This window comes from Schistocerca serialis, chromosome 4 (genome assembly GCF_023864345.2).
Source record: "Schistocerca serialis cubense isolate TAMUIC-IGC-003099 chromosome 4, iqSchSeri2.2, whole genome shotgun sequence".
Taxonomy (NCBI): Eukaryota; Metazoa; Arthropoda; class Insecta; order Orthoptera; family Acrididae; genus Schistocerca; species Schistocerca serialis.
This window is the reverse complement of record NC_064641.1, coordinates 235,510,569-235,534,926: the sequence shown is the minus strand read 5'-3', so window position 1 is coordinate 235,534,926 and position 24,358 is coordinate 235,510,569. Positions and strand designations below refer to the sequence as shown.

The window sequence follows — 24,358 nt, the reverse complement described above, 5'->3', positions numbered from 1 at the left end:
AACATAGCGGGTAACAAAATACAATGACTGTGAACATTTTAGTCAGGTAACCTTTCTCACTTAGTACTGCATTGCACGTGGCAATTATTATATCAGTTTGATTTTTCAGATAAGCTCTCACACCTGATTGATCATTGTCATCAAAGTATGGTTTATTAATTCTTATGTAATTTAAACTCAACATAGTTTCAGAATCCTTCATAGTCCGTAGTCGGACTGGCAATTGTGTTACTTAATTTAATAAGTACAGTTTCGATACGTCTCGGTTTTATCATTAATAGCACATAAAAAGAAGACAAACATCGAGGAAACAGATCTCACTGAACAGGTTAGAAATAGTAGTATAACAAATAGAAAAAGAGTGCTACAAATGTATGCAATTTCACCTGGCTATCTTACGTCACAACGCCAGAGTTTTTGCATTTTAGGCACACAAACCGCTTTATAGTTACTGAAAACGACGTGATATACCACTTATATCACGACGTGATATACCACTTATCTATCTCGCCAACAGCACTAGATAACTAAAAACCAGAATAATGTGTCCCGAATGTGTTGTGTAGTGGTGACATAGACTGTGTATTTATTACCCAATTAAAAAATATGACGTCTTCGTCAGTTATACACTGGGGTGATAAAAGTGATGGAATACCTCCTAATGCGGTATTGTATCTCCTTTTGCCCGGTGTAGTGCATCAACGAAACGTGGGAGGAACTCAAAAGGTCGTTCGAAGTTCCCTGCAGAAATATTAAGCCAAGCTGCCTCTATAGCCGTCCATAACTACGAAACTGTTGCCGGTACAGGATTTTGTGCGCGAACTGACCTCTAGATTACGTCCCAAATACTTTGAATGTGTTACATGTCGGGGAATTGGGCGGCCAAACCATTCGCTTGAATTGTCCAGAATGTTTTTCAAACCAATCGCGAACAATGGTGGCTCGGTGACGTAGAGCATTGCCACTTATAAAAATTTTATCGTTATTTGGAAACATGAAATCCAAGAATGGCTGCAGATGGTCTCAAAGTAGCCGAACATGACCGAGGACCCAATCCATTCCACGTAAACACAACCGATACCGTTGCGGAGCCAACATCAGCTTGCACAGTGCCTTGCTGACAACTTGGGTCCAAGGCCCCCTGGGGTCTGCGCCACACTCGAACCCTATTATCATGTGTCGCTGGAGCTCTGGCCAACTGAAATCGGTACTCCTCCGACCAGGCCACGGTTTTCCGCTATTCTAGGGTCCAACCGATATGGTCACGAGCCCAGGATAGGCTCAGTAGGCGATGTCGTCTGCTGCCAAAGCCCGTTATCGCCAAATTCTTTGCACATTCGTCGTACATCCCACATTGCTTTCTGCGGTTATTTCACGCAGAGTTGCTTGTCAGTTAGCACTGACAACTCTACGCAAACGCCGTTGCTCTCGGTCGTTAAGTGAAAGCTGTCGGCCACTGCGTTGTTGTTGGTGAGAGGTAATTCCTGAAATCTGGTATTCTCGGCACACACTTGACGCTGTGGATCTCGGAATACTGAACTCCCCAAAGATTTCCGAAACGGAATGTTCCATGCGCTCCCATTGAAAGTCTTAATTACGTCGTGCGGCCATAATCGAGTCGGAAACTTTTTCATATTATTTTCTTTATTTCTTTCTTTCTCGGGCCTGTGCCCCGCTCCAACGCGGGGTCGGCTTTGTTATGACGGATTTGGCAGTGTTAATGGCATAGGGTGGCCGGATGCCCTTCCTGCCGCCACCCCGAACCCCCCGGGATGGAAGTAGTGTACCCCAGCTGTCTGCTTGTAGTGTAAGTCACGAAGTAGTGCGGATGTGTTCAAATGTCTGTGAGTCGTGTAACTGAGGCGGGACGTGGGGACCAGCCCGGTATTCACTTAGCGGGATATGGAAAACCGCCTAAAAACCACATCCAGGCTGGCCGACATACCGGCCCTCGTCGTTAAACCGCCGGGCGGATTCGATCCGGGGCCGCCACGCCTACCCGAGTCTAGGAAGCAGCGCATTAGCGCTCTCGGCTACCCTGGCGGGTCAAATCTTTTCACATTAATCTCCTGGTACAAATGACATCTCCGCCAACGCAACGCCTTTTTGTAGCTTGTGGAAGCGATACTACCTGTACCTATATGTGTGCATATCGCTAGCGCATGACTTTTTTCGCCTCAGTGTAATGCCTTGCGCCCGTATGCCAAGTAAGACGGTCTTCTCAGAGGACGCTGTATCTTCCCCTGATAATGAATCTGCCACCTATCACGTGTTGACTGCTGTCCACCGACAAGGAGCGTTTGCCAAAATCGCAAGCTTTCAGTTGCGTCTGCATTCAGCTAGCTAGGAGGTGCACTCTTCCTAGCTCGTTTGTGGCTTCAGCTCAGAAGTAACGAAGTTACATTTCTAGCTTGTTCACCTCTCGGCGCCTCTAAGTCTGCCTGAGAGCCTCACAAACTAATCCGACCCCTCCCTACTGCACAGTGAATAAATGTTGGTCTGGTCCACGGCAAGTTGGCTGCACTTGCTCGTCTCGAGCAGGCACAGATTGCAAATGAGGCTGACTCACCGATGTCGACGATGACGAGAGCGGAGACGCAGAGGAAGGGCGCCGGCTTGCCGACGAAGGCGTAGAGCAGGCCGCCCAGCGGGTAGCCCAGCAGCACGCCCAGCGCCACGCTGCCCAGCACGGAGCACAGCAGCCGGCTGCGGCGCGCGTCCTCCCGCTGCAGCGCCGCCACCACGCACAGCCCTGCGCGCCAGCAGAGAACCAGAAGGGACTCTGAACAACGGCAGCATTGGCGAGTACAGTCTTACTGCTACGGCCACTGTACGCAACCGCCACAGTGCACTTTGCTAGCTCATCTGTTCTTGAGCTTTCTTGTTATCTGCTGCACCTCTACAGAAAATAGTGTCATGAAACTGAAGCAGAGGTATAGTCTACCCGTTCCACGATACAATTTGTTAGACAATGCATGAAGAAACGCGATTTTTGGATTAGCTTTCTTTCTCTCTTATGCAACTTTCTCATGCAAATTTAGGAATACTATTCGTTAAAATAAAACAAGAAGAGATTCTATGACAGGCTTCCACAATACACACATTCTGACTTTCATGATTCTCTTTCGCGGTATCCTTCTGCTGGATAGTTTTGTAACCTGTGGCCGCACTCTAGTTAGTCTACACTGGGAGTTCACAGTTCACTGTTCTCTTGGCTTCAGGTCGACTACTAGCTGCTCTGTCAATCAGAATTCCATTAGCTGAGCACGTAGTACACCTTCCCACTCGTGATCCAAGAATCTGACACCACTGCCTCGTATGCCACGTCCAAATTACATATATGAACAGTTACTTCTGTGTGGTGATAACCTATTAGCCTGCACCTTGCAACGTTAGTTTGTACGTTTGCATAAACAGGGATGGCATTTACATTCGAATAAATGGTTACAGCATTTGTTCAGATGATTAAATAAGCATGTATATTATAAGAAATTGTTATGGTATTTGTTCAGAAGTTTAAAAAAGTTCTATTCTTCTTTGGCTACTGGGTGCATTCACTCTTTAGAAGCGTTTATCACCCACTTAAGACTCTAAAATGGCGAAGAGGATAACTGGTTTCAGCAGGACACGCTGCCCATTTCACAGGGTCTTTGGTCAACCAGTGTAGCCTCTCTCTCCTGCGTTCATATGCTTTCAATACTCTGAAAACCTCTGCCACCCTCTCATAAGGCATCACAGACCTCTGACATCTTGGTACTTCTTCAGTTTCGAGTACAGCTCTCAAATCGCTCTGAGTTTCTCCATGCCTTCGCCCCTGTTCCAAAGCCCCTTCCGGCTCCAACGCCTCCTCAGATTCGAGCGCTGCCTCAGGCTCCAACATCTTCTTTGCCTCTGTCGCCTCCTCAGGCTCCAATGTCTCCTCCACGTACAGTACCCCTTCCAGTTCTGCTCCCATGCCCCCACCTCCTACAGCCCAGTACTTAACGCCACTGGCTCCTTTGGCTTCTGCGCCACCGGCCCCTGCACTACTGGCTACATCGCCAACGGCTCTAGTGACACCAGCTCCAGTGCAACAAGCTCCAGCGACAACGGCTCCAGTACAACAAATGCCTCTATAGTCTCTGCCAAAGCCTGCCACGATCGGTTCCTCCTCTTCACTTGCTGCACCTGTGATTCTTGTCCACGCTGTGAAGCATATTGTTTACTGTTGCCCTTATGTCAGAACTGATATGAAGGGCCATGCGTGTTAGTACCATGTGTATGACCAGAATGAGAGTCAGTGTAGCCTTGTTATGGATTAACTGGTGTAGGCATATAGGCCACTCTTCTGAACAGAAGCAAGAAGCATGAAGAACGCTCCGGCGAACGGATGACCGTAAAAAGCTGACTAACTGAAAGCAATGGTACAAAATCCAGTGATCAGTTACTTTACACTACTGCTTTTCGTCGCCTTGCGGGCGAAACACTACTGCACCATCGTGCGTTGCAACTTCGGCTATAGAGCCGGCCAATTTTTTACATCATCATCATCATCATCATCATCATTTAAGACTGATTATGCCTTTCAGCGTTCAGTCTGGAGCATAGTCCCCCTTATAAAATTCCTCCATGATCCCCTATTCAGTGCTAACATTGATGCCTCTTCTGATGTTAAGCCTATTACTTCAAAATCATTCTTAACCGAATCCAGGTACCTTCTCCTTGGTCTGCCCCGACTCCTCCTACCCACTACTGCTGAACCCATGAGTCTCTTGGGTAACCTTGCTTCTCCCATGCGTGTAACATGCCCCCACCATCTAAGCCTGTTCGCCCTGACTGCTACATCTATAGAGTTCATTCCCAGTTTTTCTTTGATTTCCTCATTGTGGACACCCTCCTGCCATTGTTCCCATCTACTAGTACCTGCAATCATCCTAGCTACTTTCATATCCGTAACCTCAACCTTATTGATAAGGTAACGTGAATCCACCCAGCTTTCGCTCCCATACAACAAAGTTGGTCGAAAGATTGAACGGTGCACAGATAACTTAGTCTTGGTACTGACTTCCTTCTTGGAGAAGAGAGTAGATCGTAGCTGAGCGCTCACTCCATTAGCTTTGCTACACCTCGCTTCCAGTTCTTTCACTATGTTGTCATCCTGTGAAAATATGCATCCTAAGTACTTGAAACTGTCTACCTGTTCTAACTTTGTTCCTCCTATTTGGCACTCAATCCGTTTATATCTCTTTCCCACTGCCATTACTTTCGTTTTGGAGATGTTAATCTTCATACCATAGTCCTTACATTTCTGATCTAGCTCTGAAACATTACTTTACAAACTTTCAATCGAATCTGCCATCACAACTAAGTCATCCGCATATGCGAGACTGCTTGTTTTGTGTTCACATATCTTAATCTCACCTAGCCAGTTTATTGTTTTCAACATATGATCCATAAATGATATGAACAACAGTGGAGACAGGTTGCAGCCTTGTCTTACCCCTGAAACTATTCTGAACCATAAACTCAATTTACCGTCAACTCTAACTGCTGCCTGACTATCTATGTAAAGAGCTTTAATTGCTTGCAAAAGTTTGCCTCCTATCCCATAATCTCGTAGAACAGACAATAACATCCTTCTAGGAACCCGGTCATATGCCTTTTCTAGATCTATAAAGCATAGATACAATTCCCTGTTCCACTCGTAACACTTCTCCATTATTTGCCATAAGCTAAAGATCTGGTCCTGACAACCTCTAAGAGGCCTAAACCCACACTGATTTTCATCCAATTTATCCTCAACTAATACTCGCACTTTCCTTTCAACAATACCTGAGAAGATTTTACCCACAACGCTGATTAAAGAGATACCTCTGTAGTTGTTACAATCTTTTCTGTTTCCATGTTTAAAGATTGGTGTGGTTACTGCTTTCGTCCAGTCTGATGGAACCTGTCCTGACTCCCACGCCATTTCAACTATCCTGTGTAGCCATTTAAGACCTGACGTTCCACTGTAATTGATGAGTTCCGACTTAATTTCATCCACCCCAGCCGCTTTATTGCACTGCAACATTTTTTTTTTTTTTTTTGGTCATCAGTCTACTGACTGGTTTGATGCGGCCCGACACGAATTCCATTCCTGTGCTGACCTCTTCATCTCAGAGTAGCACTTGCAGCCTACGTCCATAATTATTTGCTTGACGTATTCCAATCTCTGTCTTCCTCTATAGACAGAGACTGATGACCAAAAACAGGTTCCATTAGACTGGACGAAAGCAGTAATCACTGCAACATATTGACCATTTTCTCCACTTCCTCAAATGTGATCCTATTTCCATCATCACTCCTGTCTCATTGTACATCGAAATCTGAAACATTACTGATCGTATTTTCACCTACATTGAGCAACTTTTCAAAATATTCCCTCCATCTGCCCAAGGCATCACCAGGATTCACCAGCAGTTTTCCTGACCTGTCCATAATACTTGTCATTTCCTTCTTACCTCCCTTTCTAAGACTGCTAATTACACTCCAGAATGGTTTTCCAGCAGCTTGACCCAAAGTCTCCAACCTGTTTCCAAAGTCTTCCCAAGATTTCTTCTTGGATGCTGCAATTATCTGTTTGGCTTTGTTTCTTTCTTCAACATAACTTTCTCTGTCTACCTGAGTTCTAGTATGTAGCCATTTTTGATACGCCATCTTTTTCCTTTTGCAGGCTGCCTTGACTGTGTCATTCCACCAAGCTGTTTGCTTCATCCTACCTTTACACACTACTGTTCCAAGACATTCTTTAGCCACTTCTAGTACTGTGTCCCTTTACCTTGTCCATTCCTTTTCCAATGACTGTAATTGACTACCATCAACTAACTGGTACCTTTCTGAGATCACTGTTATGTACTTGTGCCTGATTTCCTTATCCTGAAGTTTCTCCACTCTTATCCTCCTACATATGGACCTGACCTGCTGCAATTTCGGCCTCACAATACCGATTTCACTGCAGATTAAATAGTGATCAGTGTCACCAAAGAATCCCCTGAATACACGTGTATCCCTCAAAGCCTTCCTGAATTCCTGATCTGTTATTATATAATCAATGACAGATCTGGTTCCCCTGCCTTCCCAAGTATACCGGTGAATGTTCTTATGTTTAAAAAAGGAGTTTGTGATTACTAAGGCCATACTGGCACAGAAATCCAAGAGTTGTTTCCCATTCCTGTTAGCCTCCATATCCTCTCCAAATTTACCCATAATCTTTTCATACTCTTCTGTTCGATTTCCAATCCTGGCGTTAAAATCACCCATGAGCAGAACACTGTCCTTGTCCTTTACTCCAATAACTACGTCACTGAGTGCGTCATAAAAACTATCCATCTTATCTTGATCTGTCCCTTCACAATGCGAATATACTGACACAATCCTAATTTTCTTGTTAGACACTATCAAATCTATCCACATCAGTCGTTCGTTTACGTACCTTATTGCAACTACGCTGGATTCCATTTCTTTCCTGATGTAAAGCCCTACACCCCATTGTGCTATTCCTGCTTTGACTCCTGACAGGTAAACCTTGTATTCTCCCACTTCCTCTTCTTTCTCACCCCTTACCCGAATGTCACTAACAGCTAAAACGTCCAACCCCATCTTACTTGCAGCCTCTGCCAACTCTACCTTCTTCCCAGAGTAGCCCCCATTGATATTAACAGCTCCCCATCTCGTTACCATTCGTTTGCCGAGTCGTATCTTAGGAGTCCCTGGTTTGTCAATTAGAGGTGGGACTCTGACACATCCAAAGGTCCGAGGAATTTTGCTCTGATTGTTGCCAGCATCATATTTAAAGTACCAGGGAAGCAGATTGCTAGCCTTACTTGCCCCGGGTCCCATTGGGTTTTACCCCTAACGGTTGAGGGACTAACCGGTGGATTTGGTAGGCTTTGCCGTCTGAGCACAAAAGTGACCACGACTCAGAGTATGTCCGAGATGCCCAGCCTTATTCCAAAGTAACTGGCATCCTGACTGGCAGGACCACTTACTTGGCCACTCATACGTTGCCCGTGGTTCATGAACTAGGACATGACAACAGGTTCAAAAAAAAAATGGCTCTGAGCACTATGGGACTCAACTGCTGAGGTCATTAGTCCCCTAGAACTTAGAACTAGTTAAACCTAACTAACCTAAGGACATCACAAACATCCATGCCCGAGGCAGGATTCGAACCTGCGACCGTAGCGGTCTTGCGGTTCCAGACTGCAGCGTCTTTAACCGCACGGCCACTTCGGCCGGCCATGACAACAGGAACCCACACCATGAACCACAAAATTTTTACATACCTTTAATATTCAGTATATGGAGTGAAGTCATTTAATTTCAAACTGTTATAATGACGATTTCCTTTCATTACCTGACACGCCGATACTGGACGAGGCGACTCCTTGCAAGCTGCGAGCGACCATCAGCGCTGCGAAGTTCTCAGCAGTTGCAAACACTGTAGGCAGAAGAAGAAGGCCGTTCTCAGATTATTACAGAGAAAAATAAACGCTGTAAAAATGACAGCGTGAGGCACAACACACGCGTACAAAAACAAATATAATGCCAAACAGTTTTCGGAATTTTAGTCGCCTTCATCGACGCGGTTATAAGAGACGGAGCACAAGTTCCGGTGAGGGAAGAATGGGGCAGGGATTTTTTCGTACTGTTTACAGAGGAATCAACTCGGCAGTGGCCTTAAGTAAAAAACCTAAATGCGGGTGGTCGGACGCGGATTTGAACCAACTTACGCCGAAATACGAGTCCAGTGTGTTACCACTGCTCCGCCACGCTTGGTGTGAGGACGAAAGCCAGAAAAAATGAAATCGTGACGATCAGATGCACCCACAGCAATGTGGTGCTTTGTTTACTACTTTGGACTTGTATTTGGGAGGATCTGGATCTAGCACTTCCTTTGGTAGTTCTGATTTAGGTTTTATGTTGTGTACGTAAACGAAGTTCGAAGAATCTTGGAATCAGTGGCTAAGACACTGAATTCACATTCTGAAGGAGCTGGTTTAAGATGGCTTTTCGTACATCTTTTTATAGGCCATACATAGCACAGTACTGCTTACAAATGTGCAAACATGTCACAGTCATTTGATAATGTGTAAATGTCATGTGACTAGGGCCTCCCATCGGGTAGATCGTTCGCCTGGTGCAAGTCTTTCGATTTGACGCCACATCGGCGACTTGCGCGTCGATGGGGATGAAATGATGATGATCAGGACAACACAACACCCAGTCCCTGAGCAGAGAAAATCTCCGACCCAGCCGGGAATAGAACCCGGGATCTTAGGATTGAGATTGTGTCGCCCTGACCATTCAGCTACCGGGGTGGTCAGTCATTTGATTACCTTCAGTTAACATTGCATACGGTGTTAAAGGGGAAAAATATGCTCCTGGGAAAATTCTTTAGATATAGGAACTGCTCTCATACCGATATTCATAGCGGCAAGAAAGATTACATCACATTTACAAACAAATTTTAACAGCAGTTTTGAAAATTTAATCCAGTACCATAAGTAACAGACGTGACAGCATTAACTGTGTATGGAAACTTTAGCGACTTTAATACAATGTTAATAAATACAGATTTGTTTGATACAGGTCAGTTTGTACGATGAATAAATATGACGAGTACACAAACAATAATCAGTTTGTAAGTGTCACCAATGCAGCGTAATAATTTTATGTGGTGTCTACTGTTCGTCTCATTTATCGATATTAACGGGACCGCCTCAGCAAACCAAGGGCACTGAACTGTATACATCTGTAATTAGTCTACTAAAATTGTCGAAACTTGTCATATTCAAGACACCAGAAAATGTTCAGTAGTTTTAGCGTGTTACTAGCACTTAAGAAAATGTTCGTTGCAAAAAAAGCATTTCTTGCGTATTAATTTACTTTGAATTATTAAGCTTTAAGTCAGTTATCAGCTTTAATTTTTAAGAAGCGAAAAAAAGAACTGGAGAAACTCATAAATAGAAGACTAGAGGTAATAAGAGTGGCTGTAGAGCCAGCCAGCACTTGTAGCAACACGGCACAGCAGCTGGAAGCTTGATAAAAGTACTTAATCCATATCATCAAAAGTATCCGGACACCCCCAAAAATATACGATTTTCATATTAGGTGCATTGTGCTGCCACCTGCTGCCAGGTACTGCATATCAGCGACGGCAGAAATCCTTAGATATCGAGAGAGAGCAGAATGGGGCACTCCGCGGAATTCACTGACTTCGAACGTGGTCAGGAGGTTGGGCGTCACTTGTGTCATACGTCTGTATGCGAGATTTCCACACTCCTAAACATCGCTAGGTCCCCTGTTTCCGATGTGATAGTGAAGCGGAAACGTGAAGGGACAAGTACAGCACAAAAGCGCACAGGCCGATCTCACCTGTTGACTGACAGAGACCGCCGACAGTTGAAGAGGGTTGTAATGTGTAATAGGCAGACATCTATCCAGACCATCACACAAGAATTCCAAACTGCATCAGGATCCACTGCAGTACTATGACAGTTAGACGGGAGGTGAGAAAACTTGGATTTCATGGTCAAGCGGCTGCTCATAAGCCACACATCACTCCGGTAAATGCCAAACGCCTCACATGGTGCAAGTAGTGTCAAGAATGGACGATTGAACAGTGGAAAAACGTTGTGTGGAGTGACGAATCACGGTGGCGATCCGATGGGATGGTGTGGGTATGGCGAATGCCCGGTGAACGTCACCTGCCAGTGTGTGCAGTGCCAGCAGTAAAATTCGGAGGCGATGGTGGTATGGTGTGGTTGTGTTTTTCGTGGAGGGGGCTTGCACCCATTATTGTTTTGTGTTGCACTATCACAGCACAGGCCTAGTTTGATGTTTTAAGCACCTTCTTGCTTCCCATTATTTTTTTTCTGGAAACTTGTGCTAAGGTCTTATGGGACCAAACTATTTAGGTCGTCGGTCCCTAAGCCTACACACTACTTAATCTAACTTAAACCGAGGGAAGTCTCGTCTAACCTCCGACGGGGTGAGCCGCACGGACCGTGACAAGGCGCCTCAAACAACGCGGGTACCCCGGGCGGCTTGTCACTTTTTAAGAGCGATTCGGGGATGGCGATTGCATCGTTCAACACGATCGAGCACCTTTTAGTAATGCACGGCCTTTGGCGGAGTGGTTACACGACAATAACATCCCTTTAATGGACTGGCCTGCACAGAGTCATGACGTGAATCCTACAGAATACCTTTGGGATAGTTTGGAACGCCGACTTCGTGCCAGGACTCACCGACCGACATCGATATCTTTCCTCAGTGCAGCAATCCGTGAAGAATGGTCTGTCATTCCACAAGAAATCTCCCAGTACCTGATTGAACGTATGCCTGCGAGAGTGGAAACTGTCATGAAGGCTAAGAGTGGGCCAACACCATATTGAATTCCAGCATTACCGATGGAGGGCGCCACGAACTTGTAAGTAATTTTCAGGCAGGTGTCCGAATACTTTTGATCACTTAGTGTATCTATACCATACCAAGAAATTCCACAGATGAATGATTTACAGCATCCGTTGCAACAGCTGATTTTTCGGGTGCACTCGCAGTACCACTAGTTTTCATTAAAGCCCCACATTTTACTACGCTGAGTTAATCATCTTTTTGTAAGTAACGAGTAAATGCATAGTTCTAAAGAAGTTACGCTATTAATAGTCGTCGTTAAACCAGCAGCCATTTGCAGAAAAGAAACTTTATTTCTTGACTGATTTCAGGCACCTAGTGCTCTTCTTCAGGAGACTATAATTATCGCATTATTACCGAGCTTCAAACAATCGTATGCTGCACATTTTTTATGTCTGACGCTTCAAAATATGCGGTAATTATAATCTTCTGAATAAGGGCACTAGGTGCCTGAAACAGATCAAGAAGTAAAATTTCTTTTGTGGAGCTGTTTGCAGATTATTTCAACAATTACAGTTGGTTGGGACAGATAGAGTAAAAATATTAGAAACCGCTGCTAGATTTCCCACTTTACCTTCAAATAAAGTGTGAGTGAATAACATAGTCATGCTAATTTGTGACACTGGAGGATCTTTTTCGCAGTCGGAATACGATTGTTCTCGCTAATGGTAGAAGCTATTGGTAACGTTAGTTCCTTTTTCTTTTCCCTCCTATTCAGCAGAATTAGCACCGATTACTGTTTGTGAGTACACTAATGACTCAACTGGAGGCACCTTCCTACGAGCATACAGGATGCCAACTCGGCTTGATGATGATAGTAGTTCGTACTGACATGAACTCCACGAACGTTGAGAAGCCTTGCCAATTTATTACCGCTCAACATAGGCACAGCTGCGCCGAAGAATTGCTAAATCCTTTGTACGGAAATACAGACGTTCCAAATAGCACTGGCGTCGAAGTTACATTGAACGAGTAACAAGTACTATTTGCGCAGTCCAAGTGGGCACTCGGCACCGTGACTGACAGGAGCGACCGTGAAGGCATTTTCGGTTTTCAATCGCTTTCATCAGTCACCGTGCCGAATGTAGCTTGGGTTGCACGTATAAGATCTCGTGTGTATGGGCTGCACACCTAGCCACTGTAATTTAATTCTTGTGAGATGTGGTATTGTACTGACATACAGAACGTACTGGACGTTCTGGCGTCCAGTGGAGCTCTACAGGGGGAAAAAGCGAATTGCTTCCGAGGGGATGATTGTTTCGTTCGACTCTGAACGACATAGACTTACGTACTATGCATCTCATCTTGTCCCACACAGTTATCCCTGTATTAGGACACCGCTATCTGCTTTAACAGTATCATGACCGTCGCTGCATTGACTTACACACTTTTCTGACCACTTTTACTGAAATTCATGGTGATAAATTTGCGTGTCCTACCATTTTTCACGTAACAGAAGTTTGTAATGGGCAAGGATGGGATCAGGAATCGGATGTACCCTTATTCAAGTTACCATTAAGTGCTCCCCTGACGTGGTTTACATCAGTCCCGCGTTAAGACAGCTGGAAAGGTTCTAGTGTCTTAAATACAGCACCACGTCGCTCGGACCCGTGATTTGAACTGAGACGGCAGTGATCTTTCGCCTATCATATGTGCGTAGGAGACTTGCTCGTGTAAGACAGTGTGGATACAAAATTGTTCCATTGTGGCTTATTTAATTAGCGCTTCGAGCTGAACTAAGTCAACCTACACTAATATGCCACGTTTAAGTCACCTACAGCAGCTGACAGTAAAGCGAATTACTTCACCCAAATTGAGGTAAGAAAGAACGCTGACAGTGTGGCACGTGAAATGACTGGCGGTGTCTGCCTGACGCTAGAGGTGCTACGGCAGCGCTGCTGCCTCTTATTTATTTATTTATGTACTTACACGTCAAGTTTCGTAGAACCAAATTGAAGAGCAAATCTCCAATGTCATGGAACGTGTCAGCACACGAAATTACAACATAAAAGTAATAACAGATAAGAATAAATGTTTATGAACCCGAAAAAGTCAGTCCATAAGTTTAAGTAAAAGTAAACAACAATGCAACAGGAATCATCTTAAGTTTTGAAGGAACTCCTCGACAGAATAGGAGTGACCCATGAGGAAACTCTTCAGTTTCGATTTGAAAGCGCGTGGATTACTGCTAAGATTTTTGAACTTGAGTGTAAGCTTATTTAAAATGGATGCAGCAGTATACCGCACACCTTTCTGCAAAAGAGTTAAGCAAGTCCAATCCAAATGCTGGTTTGATTTCTGCCGAGCATGAACTGAGCTACAGCTGCTTATTCTTGGGAATAAGTTAATGTTGTTAACAAGAAATGACAGTAAGTAATATATATATATATATATATATATATATATATATATATATATATATATATATATATATATATTGAGAGGCCAACGTCAAAATACCCAGACTCATGAACAGGGGTCGACAAGAGGTTGGTGGACTTACACCACTTATTGCCAGAACAGCCCGTTTCTGAGACAAAAATATCCTTTTAGAATGGGAAGAGTTACCCCAAAATATAATACCATACAACATAAGCGATGAAAATAAGAAAAGTAGACTAATTTTCGTGTCGAATAGTAAAAATACCGTTCTAATACTAAAAATGGCAGCATTAAGTCTTGTGACAGCCAGAGCGAGAGCACCAGCAGCAGCGAGTACTGTTTGTATAAAGCGTTTATTTTGCATTTTGTTTACGACCTTCCACTAAGGAAGGGATTCTATTTGTGTTTACCTGCTCTGCATAGTAACTAACAGTTCTTGATAAAACTTTACGTAGTTTTCGTGTTAGATTTCTTAGTGTTTTCTTGATCGTTTAGAACAGAAAGCGCCCTAAAACCGTCTTTTGTTTGTTTCGCGGCCGTTAGCCACTAGTCACTTGAATCAGCAGTTGTCTTGTGACAGCCAGAGCGAGAGCACCAGCAGCAGCGAGTACTGTTTGTATAAAGCGTTTATTTTGCATTTTGTTTACGACCTTCCACTAAGGAAGGGATTCTATTTGTGTTTATCTGCTCTGCATAGTAACTAACAGTTCTTGATAAAACTTTACGTAGTTTTCGTGTTAGATTTCTTAGTGTTTTCTTGATCGTTTAGAACAGAAAGCGCCCTAAAACCGTCTTTTGTTTGTTTCGCGGCCGTTAGCCACTAGTCACTTGAATCAGCAGTTGTCTTGTGACAGCCAGAGCGAGAGCACCAGCAGCAGCGAGTACTGTTTGTATAAAGCGTTTTTGTACTTATTTGCTGCGCTTAGCTTTTAAATAGTTTTTCTGGGAAAACCTAGCGTAGTTTTCGCGTCTCGTATTTCAGTGAGTGTTTCTTGATTATCAGAGTAGCTCATCAGAAGATTATCTTGGGAATTTGTCACCGTATAGAGTAGGGTAAACATAGTCATGTGTAGGGACTGTGGTTGTTGTGAGCGGACGCAAGGAGAACTGGCCACTCTTCGGGGACAGGTGGAGGCTTTGTCTGTTAGGCTCATCGAGCTCGAGGCGCAGGCGTCGGCTCGTAGTGGCGTTGGGGCAACTGTGGTGAGACCTATGCCTACTTCGGTGGCCTTGGAATCACATGGAACCCCTGATGTCGCTGCGTCTTCCGGCAGTGAGCATTTTACCGGTCAGCCATCACTCCACGGTGAATGGCGGACAGTGGTGGGCTCGCGCGTGCCTGGCCGAAAGGCGAAGGTGGGATCTGGCAGCGTGGCAGCTGCCTTACCCCTTTCCAACAGGTACGGGGTGCTTCCTAGTGGTGATGACATCGTTTCCGAGCCACCACAGGATGCCTCGCCTGTTGGGCCAGTGGCCGATTCTCCGGCAAGGTCCCGACAGTCACAGAGGGCGGGCCTATTAGTTATAGGGAGCTCCAACGTTAGGCGGGTTATGGAGCCCCTTAGGAAAATAGCGGGTAGGTCGGGGAAGAATGCCAGTGTGCACTCGGTGTGCTTGCCGGGGGGTCTCGTCCGTAATGTGGAGGAGGCCCTTCCGGCAGCTATTGAACGCACTGGGTGTGACCGGCTGCAGATAGTAGCACATGTCGGAACGAATGACGCCTGCCGCTTAGGTTCTGAGGCCATCCTTGGTTCCTTCCGGCGGCTGGCTGATTTGGTGAAGACAACCAGCATCGCACGCGGAGTGCAAGCTGAGCTTAATATCTGCAGCATAGTGCCCAGAGTCGATCGCGGTCCTCTGGTTTGGAGCCGTGTGGAGGGTCTAAACCAGAGGCTCAGACGACTCTGCGACTATAATGGTTGCAAATTCATCGACCTCCGTTATTGGGTGGAGAACTGTAGGGCCCCCCTAGACAGGTCAGGCGTGCACTACACACCGGAAGCAGCTACTAGGGTAGCAGAGTACGTGTGGCGTGCACACGGGGGTTTTTTAGGTTAGAGGGACCCCCCCTTGGGCGAAACGACAAAATACCTGAGAGGACATTATCATCGTTGATAAAGAACGTCCGTCCTCAGAGACCAAAAACAGGAAAAGTTAACGTAATATTGGTAAACTGCAGGAGTATCCAGGGCAAGGTTCCTGAATTAGTATCTCTTATTGAAGGAAATAGTGCGCATATAGTATTAGGAACGGAAAGTTGGTTAAAACCGGAAGTGAACAGTAACGAAATCCTAGACACAGAATGGAATATATACCGCAAGGATAGGATAAACGCCAATGGTGGAGGAGTATTTATAGCAGTAAAGAATTCAATAATATCCAGTGAAGTTATTAGCGAATGCGAATGTGAAATAATCTGGGTTAAGTTAAGTATCAAAGGTGGGTCAGATATGATAGTCGGATGCTTCTATAGACCACCTGCATCAGCAACCGTAGTAGTTGAGCGTCTCAGAGAGAACCTGCAGAACGTCGTGAAGAAGTTTCGTGATCATACTATTGTAATAGGGGGAGACTTCAATCTACCAGGTATAGAATGGGATAGTCACACAATCAGAACTGGAGCCAGGGACAGAGACTCTTGTGACATTATCCGGACTGCCTTGTCCGAGAATTACTTCGAGCAGATAGTTAGAGAACCAACTCGTGAAGCTAACGTTTTAGACCTCATAGCAACAAATAGACCGGAACTTTTCGACTCCGTGAATGTAGAAGAGGGTATCAGTGATCATAAGTCAGTGGTTGCATCAATGACTACAAGTGTAATAAGAAATGCCAAGAAAGGAAGGAAAATATATTTGCTTAACAAGAGTGATAGTGCACAAATCGCAGAATATCTGAGTGACCACCATCAAACGTTCATTTCTGAGGAAGAGGATGTGGAACAAAAATGGAAAAAATTCAGAAACATCGTCCAGTACGCCTTAGATAAGTTCGTACCGATTAAGGTCCAAAGCGAGGGGAAAGATCCACCGTGGTATAACAATCATGTACGAAAGGTACTACGGAAACAAAGAAAGCTTCATCATAGGTTTAAGAGTAGTCGAATCATAGTTGATAAGGAAAAGCTGAACGAAGCGAAAAAGAGCGTAAAGAGAGCAATGAGAGAAGCATTCAACGAATTCGAACATAAAACATTGGCAAACAATCTAAACAAGAACCCTAAAAAGTTTTGGTCATATGTAAAATCGTAAGCGGATCTAAATCCCCTATTCAGTCACTCGTTGACCACGATGGCACCGAAACAGAAGACGACCGAAGAAAGGCAGAAATACTGAATTCAGTGTTCCGAAACTGTTTCACTGCGGAAAATCGTAACACGGTCCTTGACTTCAGCCGTCGCACGGACGCCAAAATGGAAAATATTGAAATAAACGATATCGGAACTGAAAAACAACTGCTATCACTTAGTAGCGGAAAAGCATCCGGACCAGACGAGATACCCTTAAGATTCTACAGTGATTATGCTAAAGAACTTGCCCCCTTTCTTTCAGCAATTTATCGTAGATCGCTGGAAGAACGTAAAGTACCTAGCGACTGGAAGAAAGCGCAGGTCGTTCCCATTTTCAAGAAGGGTCATAAATCATATGCGAATAATTATAGGCCTATTTCGCTTACGTCAATCTGTTGTAGAATAATGGAACATATTTTGTGTTCTCGTATTATGACGTTCTTAGATAATACAAATCTCCTTCATCATAACCAACATGGATTCCGCAAACAGAGATCATGTGAAACTCAGCTCGCCCTATTTGCCCACGAAATTCACAGTGCCGTAGACACTGGCGAGCAGATTGATGCCGTATTCCTGGACTTCAGGAAGGCATTTGATACGGTTCCGCACTTACGTTTAGTGAAAAAAATACGAGCTTACGGAATATCAGACCAGGCTTGTGATTGGATTCAGGATTTCCTAGAAGAAAGAACACAACATGTCATTCTTAACGGTTCAAAATCTGCAGATGTAGAGGTAATTTCGGGAGTACCGCAGGGAAGCGTGATAGGACCTTTATTGTTTACAATATACATAAATGACTTAGTTGACAACATCGGTAGCTCCGTGAGGCTATTTGCAGATGACACGGTTGTCTACAAGAAAGTAGCAACATCAGAAGACTCGTACGTACTCCAGGAGGACCTGCAGAGGATTAATGCATGGTGCGACAGCTGGCAGCTTTCCCTAAACGTAGATAAATGTAATATAATGCGCATACATAGGGGCAGAAATCCATTCCAGTACGATTATGCCATAGGTGGTAAATCATTGGAAGCGGTAACGACCGTAAAATACTTAGGAGTTACTATCCGGAGCGATCTGAAGTGGAATGATCACATAAAACAAATAGTGGGAAAAGCAGGCGCCAGGTTGAGATTCATAGGAAGAATTCTAAGAAAATGTGACTCATCGACGAAAGAAGTAGCTTACAAAACGCTTGTTCGTCCGATTCTTGAGTATTGCTCATCAGTATGGGACCCTTACCAGGTTGGATTGATAGAGGAGATAGACATGATCCAGCGAAAAGCAGCGCGATTCGTCATGGGGACATTTAGTCAGCGCGAGAGCGTTACGGAGATGCTGAACAAGCTCCAGTGGCGGACACTTCAAGAAAGGCGTTACGCAATACGGAGAGGTTTATTATCGAAATTACGAGAGAGCACATTCCGGGAAGAGATGGGCAACATATTACTACCGCCCACATATATCTCGCGTAATGATCACAACGAAAAGATCCGAGAAATTAGAGCAAATACGGAGACTTACAAGCAGTCGTTCTTCCCACGCACAATTCGTGAATGGAACAGGGAAGGGGGGATCAGATAGTGGTACAATAAGTACCCTCCGCCACACACCGTAAGGTGGCTCGCGGAGTATAGATGTAGATGTAGATGTAAGTCTTTGAACAAGATCCTGAGCGTGGGCTTTTCACGACAGCTTACTATCTATCTGAACACCTAGAAATGCGAACTGTTCAGTTTCACTTATCATATGCCCATCCTGTGAAATTAAAACTTCAGGTTTTGTTGAATTGTGTGTTAGAAACTGTAAAAACTTAGTATTTCTGTGATTTAGCGTTAGTTTATTTTCTACAAGCCATGAACTTAGGTCGTGAACCGCAGCATTTAAAACCGAGCCAGTGTTGCACACAACATCCTTTACTACCAAGCTAGTGTCATCAGCAAACAGAAATATTTTAGAGTTACCTGTAATACTAGAGGGCAATTCATTTATGTAAATAAGGAACAGGAGTGGCCCCAACACTGATCCCTGGGGCACCCCCCCCCCCCCCTCCCCCCACTTGACCGTACTCCACTCAGACCACAAATCACAGCCATTCTCAACATTGTGAAGTACATTACCTTTTGCTGTCTGTTGCTAAAGTAAGATGTGAACAATTGTGCGCTACTCCCCATATTCTGAAATGGTCCAACGTCTGGAGTAATATTTTTTCATCAACACTATCAAAAGCATTAGTGACAGCAAAAAATATGCCAAGCGTTTGAAACCTTTTGTTTAACCCACCCAGTACCTCACAGAGAAATGAGAATATAGGAGTTTCAGTTGTTAAACGACTTCTAAAACCAAACTGTACATTTGATATCAAATTGTGTCATATAAAATGATCAATTATCCTTACATACACAGTCTTTTCAAGAACTTTTGCAAACACTGATGGCATAGAAATAGGTCTAAAATTATCTGCATTATCCTTTTCCCCATTTTTACAGAGCCGCTTTACTACTGAGTACTTAAATCGTTCAGGAAACTGACCATTACTAAAGGAAAAAATTACAAATATGGCCAAATACAGGGCTAACATGTGCAGCACAGTACTTTAATATTCTGATAGACACTCCATCATAACCATGAGAATCCTTAATCTTCAATGATTTAATTATTGACTCAATCCCCGTCTTGTCTGTATCACAGAGGAGTATTTCAGACATCAATCTCGGAAAGGTATTTGCCAAACAAGTCATATGATTCCCTGTAGAAACTAAATTTTTATTAAGGACACCAGCAATACTGAGAAAATGATTGCTAAATACTGTACATATATCTGATTTGTCAGTAACAAAAATATTTTTACTGCGAACTACCTTTATAACGTCGACTTTGTGCTGCTGACCAGACACTTCCTTCACAACTGACCATACGATTTTAATTTTTTCCTATGAATTAGCTACTCAATTTGGATACCACATACTCTTTTCCTTCCTAATAACATTTTTAAGCACCTTACAATACTATTTGTAATGGGCTACTGTAGCTTGATTGTGGCTAGTTCTAACATTTTGGTGTAATTCCCGCTTTGTTCTACAAGATACCCATATCTCACTAGTCAGCCACTCAGTCTGCCTTTTACTGATATTATCCCGTTTAGAACATTCTAATGGAAAGCATCTCTCAAAGAGCATGAGAAATGTGTTAAGGAAAGCATTATATTTGTCATCTAGGTTATCAGCAATATAAACATCCTACCTCTCTTGTTCCTCGACAAGGTTTCGAAAACTCTCTATTGCTGTTGGATTAACTTTCCTACATAGTTTGTAATTAAATGTGACATTTGTTTGAGTACTAAAGTCTTTTAGTGTTAAAATTTGTGCATCGTGGATTGAAAGGCCATTCACCTTCTTACTAACAGAATGCCCATCCAGTAATGAAGAACGAATAAAAATGTTGTCTATGGCTATGCTACTGTCCCCCTGCACCCTCGTTGGAAAAAACACGGTCTGCATCAGATCATATGAATTTATGAGATCTACGAACACCCCTTTTCCTTGCACCGTCATATACAAAATTAATATTGAAGTCACCACATACAGGGTGAAAAGTGTTTAAAACGACAAAGTCTGGGAGGTTGTAGGGGACATCAAAACTAATATTTTTCCCTAATGTCATTTTTTCCTATGAGGAGTATTTAAACAGGTAGAGGAAGATTTCTCTGGCTGCAAATTAATTAAACCAACAAACACTTTTCCATTTTTTTATGACGAAGAGATAACAAATTAACACAACCCAATTTCAATTACAGTAGATTTTCAAAAATGCCTCCATTGACACGTAAATAAAGGTTACACCGTCGGATCATGTTCTGTCTGACACGGGTAAAAACCCCAGAAGTATCCTGAATTGTTCCTGCTGCTGCTACCATCAGGGCAACCAGATCCTCTTCTGATGCAACAGGAGTTGCGTAAACAAGGTTGCGCATCTCTCCCCACATAAAAAAGTCCAGAGGGGACATATCTGGGGATCGAGCAGGCCATGGTACAGGACCACCTCTGCCAATCCACGTTTCTGAGAACTGTCGGTCCAGGAATCGACGCACACGACGATTGAAATGTGCCGGCGCCCCGTCATGTTAGAACCACAGGCATTGTCTTATAGGGAGCGGGACGTCTTCCAGCAATTCTGGCAATGCTCTGGCGAGGAAATTGTAATAGTGCCTGCCATTTAATGGCCTAGGTAGCAGATACGGCCCAATTAAACAATCCCCAACAACACGGACCCACCCACTAACGAAGAACCTCACTTGATGAGCGCTAGTAACTGTGGCATGTGGGTCATCCTCACTGCAAACATGCGAACTGTGCATGTTGAAGACTCCATCACGCCCGAAAGTTGCTTCATCGGTGAATAACACAGAGTATGGAAATGTAGGATGCATTTCACACTGTTCCAGGTACCACGGCGAACACTGTGCTCTGGGTGGATAATCAACTGGTTCCAGGTTGTGGACACCCTGTAAGTGAAATGGACGTAACAATTGCTCTCGAAGGGCTGTTCTTACATTCGTCTGATTCGTCCCCATGTTACGTGCAATTGCACAAGTGCTGATGAAGGATCCCGCTCCCGCATGGTCCCGGCGGAGGTTCAAGTCCTTCCTCGGGCATGGGTGTGTTTGTTTGTCCTTAGGGTAATTTAGGATAAGTAGTGTGTAAGCTTAGGGACTAATGACCTTAGCAGTTAAGTCGCATAAGATTTCACACACATTTGAACATTTCTTTGATCCCGCTCCACATGCTGCAAGACAGCTTCCTCAAGTTTCAGCGTGTTTACCGTGCGACGGCGTCCCTGTCCAGGTAATCTACTAAATGGGCCAGTCTCACGCAGACGTTGGTACACAGCAGCAAAGGTCGTATGATGCGGGATACGGCGATTAGGATATTGTTGTTGATAAACCCGCTGTGCAGCTCGTCTGTTGTGGTGCGCTACGTAGTACGCACCAACCATATCAGTGTACTCACTCCAGGTGTATCGCTCCATTAGTAAAGAGAGACAATGCACTACTACACTGGTGGACAGCAGTTGCCTACAACTGATGTGGTAATACGCCCTCTAACAACTGAAGATCGTAATACGGCCTCTAACAACTGAAGAACATAATACGGCCTTCACCGGTTTAAATACTCCTCATAGGAAAAAATGACATAAGGGAAAAATATTTGTTTTGATGTCCCCTACAACCTCCCAGACTTTGTCGGTTTAAATACTTTTCACCCTGTATAACCAATTTGTGGTACTTCCTACAAAGTCAGCCGAGACGCATATGGACATACGACGAGGGTTTTATGCGTGGCTGTCCCACCAGCACGCTGCTGCAAAGCTACTCACGGAGGGCGGCGACGAGCAGGACGGCGGTGCCGAAGAGCAGCGGCAGCGGGTAGCCGAGCGCGCGCGTCGCCAGCGCCAGCAGCGGGTTGGCCGCCAGCTGCACCAGCGCCTTGGACGACAGCAGCAGCCCCACCCACGGCGCCTCCTCGCCCTCTGTGCGCAGCACGTGGCCCATCCGGCCGCTGAAACACCCCGCCTCACACTGTGCCTTCTTACCCGAAGAAACATTACAGTATTCGAAAACTGAGGTAAAACCATAAAACAAGGGATAACTGGGAAGGGGGACAAGGATATGACACGACAGTACCACCCTAAAAATACCATCACTTGAATTTGTGTTGTTAGCTCGCCTAGACGAGGTGCATCTTAAACAAAACTGAAGAACTGGAATGGTCAAAAACCGGTCTGTCTTTGGACCTCTTGGCATTATCCGCCGCATGCATTGTGTCTAGCCATTATCAAGACCTTGGAGAAATGCGTGATACACGCAGTGCTGTCTTAAGATACATTTATTCACTACCGGTTTCGATCATGCACCGTCTTCACAGTGGAAAAATATCCAAGGTAATACCTTCACATGGCATACATGCTGTTTTACAAGGAAAATATACGGCATTACAGACTTGAAAACGCAAGAAAACTTATACTTAACGCCATAATGCAGGAAAATTGGAAATTCGTGGTATGTTCTATGGGACCAAACTGCTGAGGTCATCGATCGCTAAGGCTACACGCTGCTTAAGCTAACTTAAACTAACTTACGCTAAGGACAACACACACACACACACACACCCATGCCTGAGGGAGGACTCGAGCCTCCAAATGGCTCTGAGCACTATGGGACTTAACATCTGTGGTCATCAGTCCCCTAGAACTTAGAACTACTTAAACCTAACTAACCTAAGGACATCACACACATCCATGCCCGAGGCAGGATTCGAACCTGCGACCGTAGCGGTCACGCGGTTCCAGACTGAAGCGCCTAGAACCGCAGGGCCACACCGGCCGGCACTCGAACCTCCGTCGGGGGAAGCCGCGAGAACGGTGACAAGGTGCCTGAGACCGCGCTTCCATAAAACAGGCATAAACAACTAGAAAAAAGCGTCGAAAACATGAAAACTTGTTCAAATGGTTCAAATGGCTCTAAGCACTGAGCTTATCAGTCCCCTAGACTTAGAAACTATTTAAACCTAACTAACTTAAGGACATCATGCACATCCATGCCCGAGGCCGGATTCGAACCTGCGACCGTAGCAGGCGCGCGGTTCCAGACTGGAGTGCCTAGAACCGCTCGGCCGCAGATGCCGGCATATGAAAACTTCTAAGTGCAGTAAGTGTACAGCATCAGTGGCTAGCTACAACACGACCCAGCAGGCTTTTGTGTTACAGCACAGCGTGTATCATTCATTTCTCCAAGTAATTCTATGCCATTGACAGCTGCCTGAAAAAAAAACATGTTTTATTGTCAAGACAGTCTGCCTAAATAACAAGTGAAACTGTTCCAATATGTCAGTTAAATGCGTTAACGGAATTATCCCCAAAAATAACAGACCTTATAAATAGGTATGATAACGATGAACTAGTGCTACTCCAGAAAACCTTTTGACAGAAGAAGACCACCTACAATCTAGGTCGAAAGTTCTTGGTTCTGACTACACTGGCGTTATATAACACAAGGCATACAAACAATAATATATGCACGGAACGATCAACATGATGATATCTACAGAGTAGTAGCCCAAGTTGGAAAGATACATATACACGGTGTAACGTAATTAATAGCGAACAATGACGCAGGAGAAAACATATTATAACAGAAGCATTTCAGTAGACATGGATCCCCAAACGAGTCGTCTACGAGTTTGC

At 44.5% G+C, this 24,358-nt stretch overlaps 1 protein-coding gene across 1 annotated transcript in view; it reads right to left on the bottom strand.

Annotated features, from left to right (window-relative positions):
• Positions 1-24,358, bottom strand: part of LOC126474374 (synaptic vesicular amine transporter-like) — a 116,714-nt gene that overhangs the window by 68,202 nt on the left and 24,154 nt on the right. The window contains exons 3-5 of the mRNA XM_050101841.1: positions 22,493-22,674; positions 8,378-8,461; positions 2,570-2,752 (exon numbers count right to left, since the gene is read on the bottom strand). Of these exons, the coding sequence (XP_049957798.1) occupies positions 2,570-2,752; positions 8,378-8,461; positions 22,493-22,674 (449 nt within the window). The remainder of the gene's footprint in view (positions 1-2,569; positions 2,753-8,377; positions 8,462-22,492; positions 22,675-24,358) is intronic.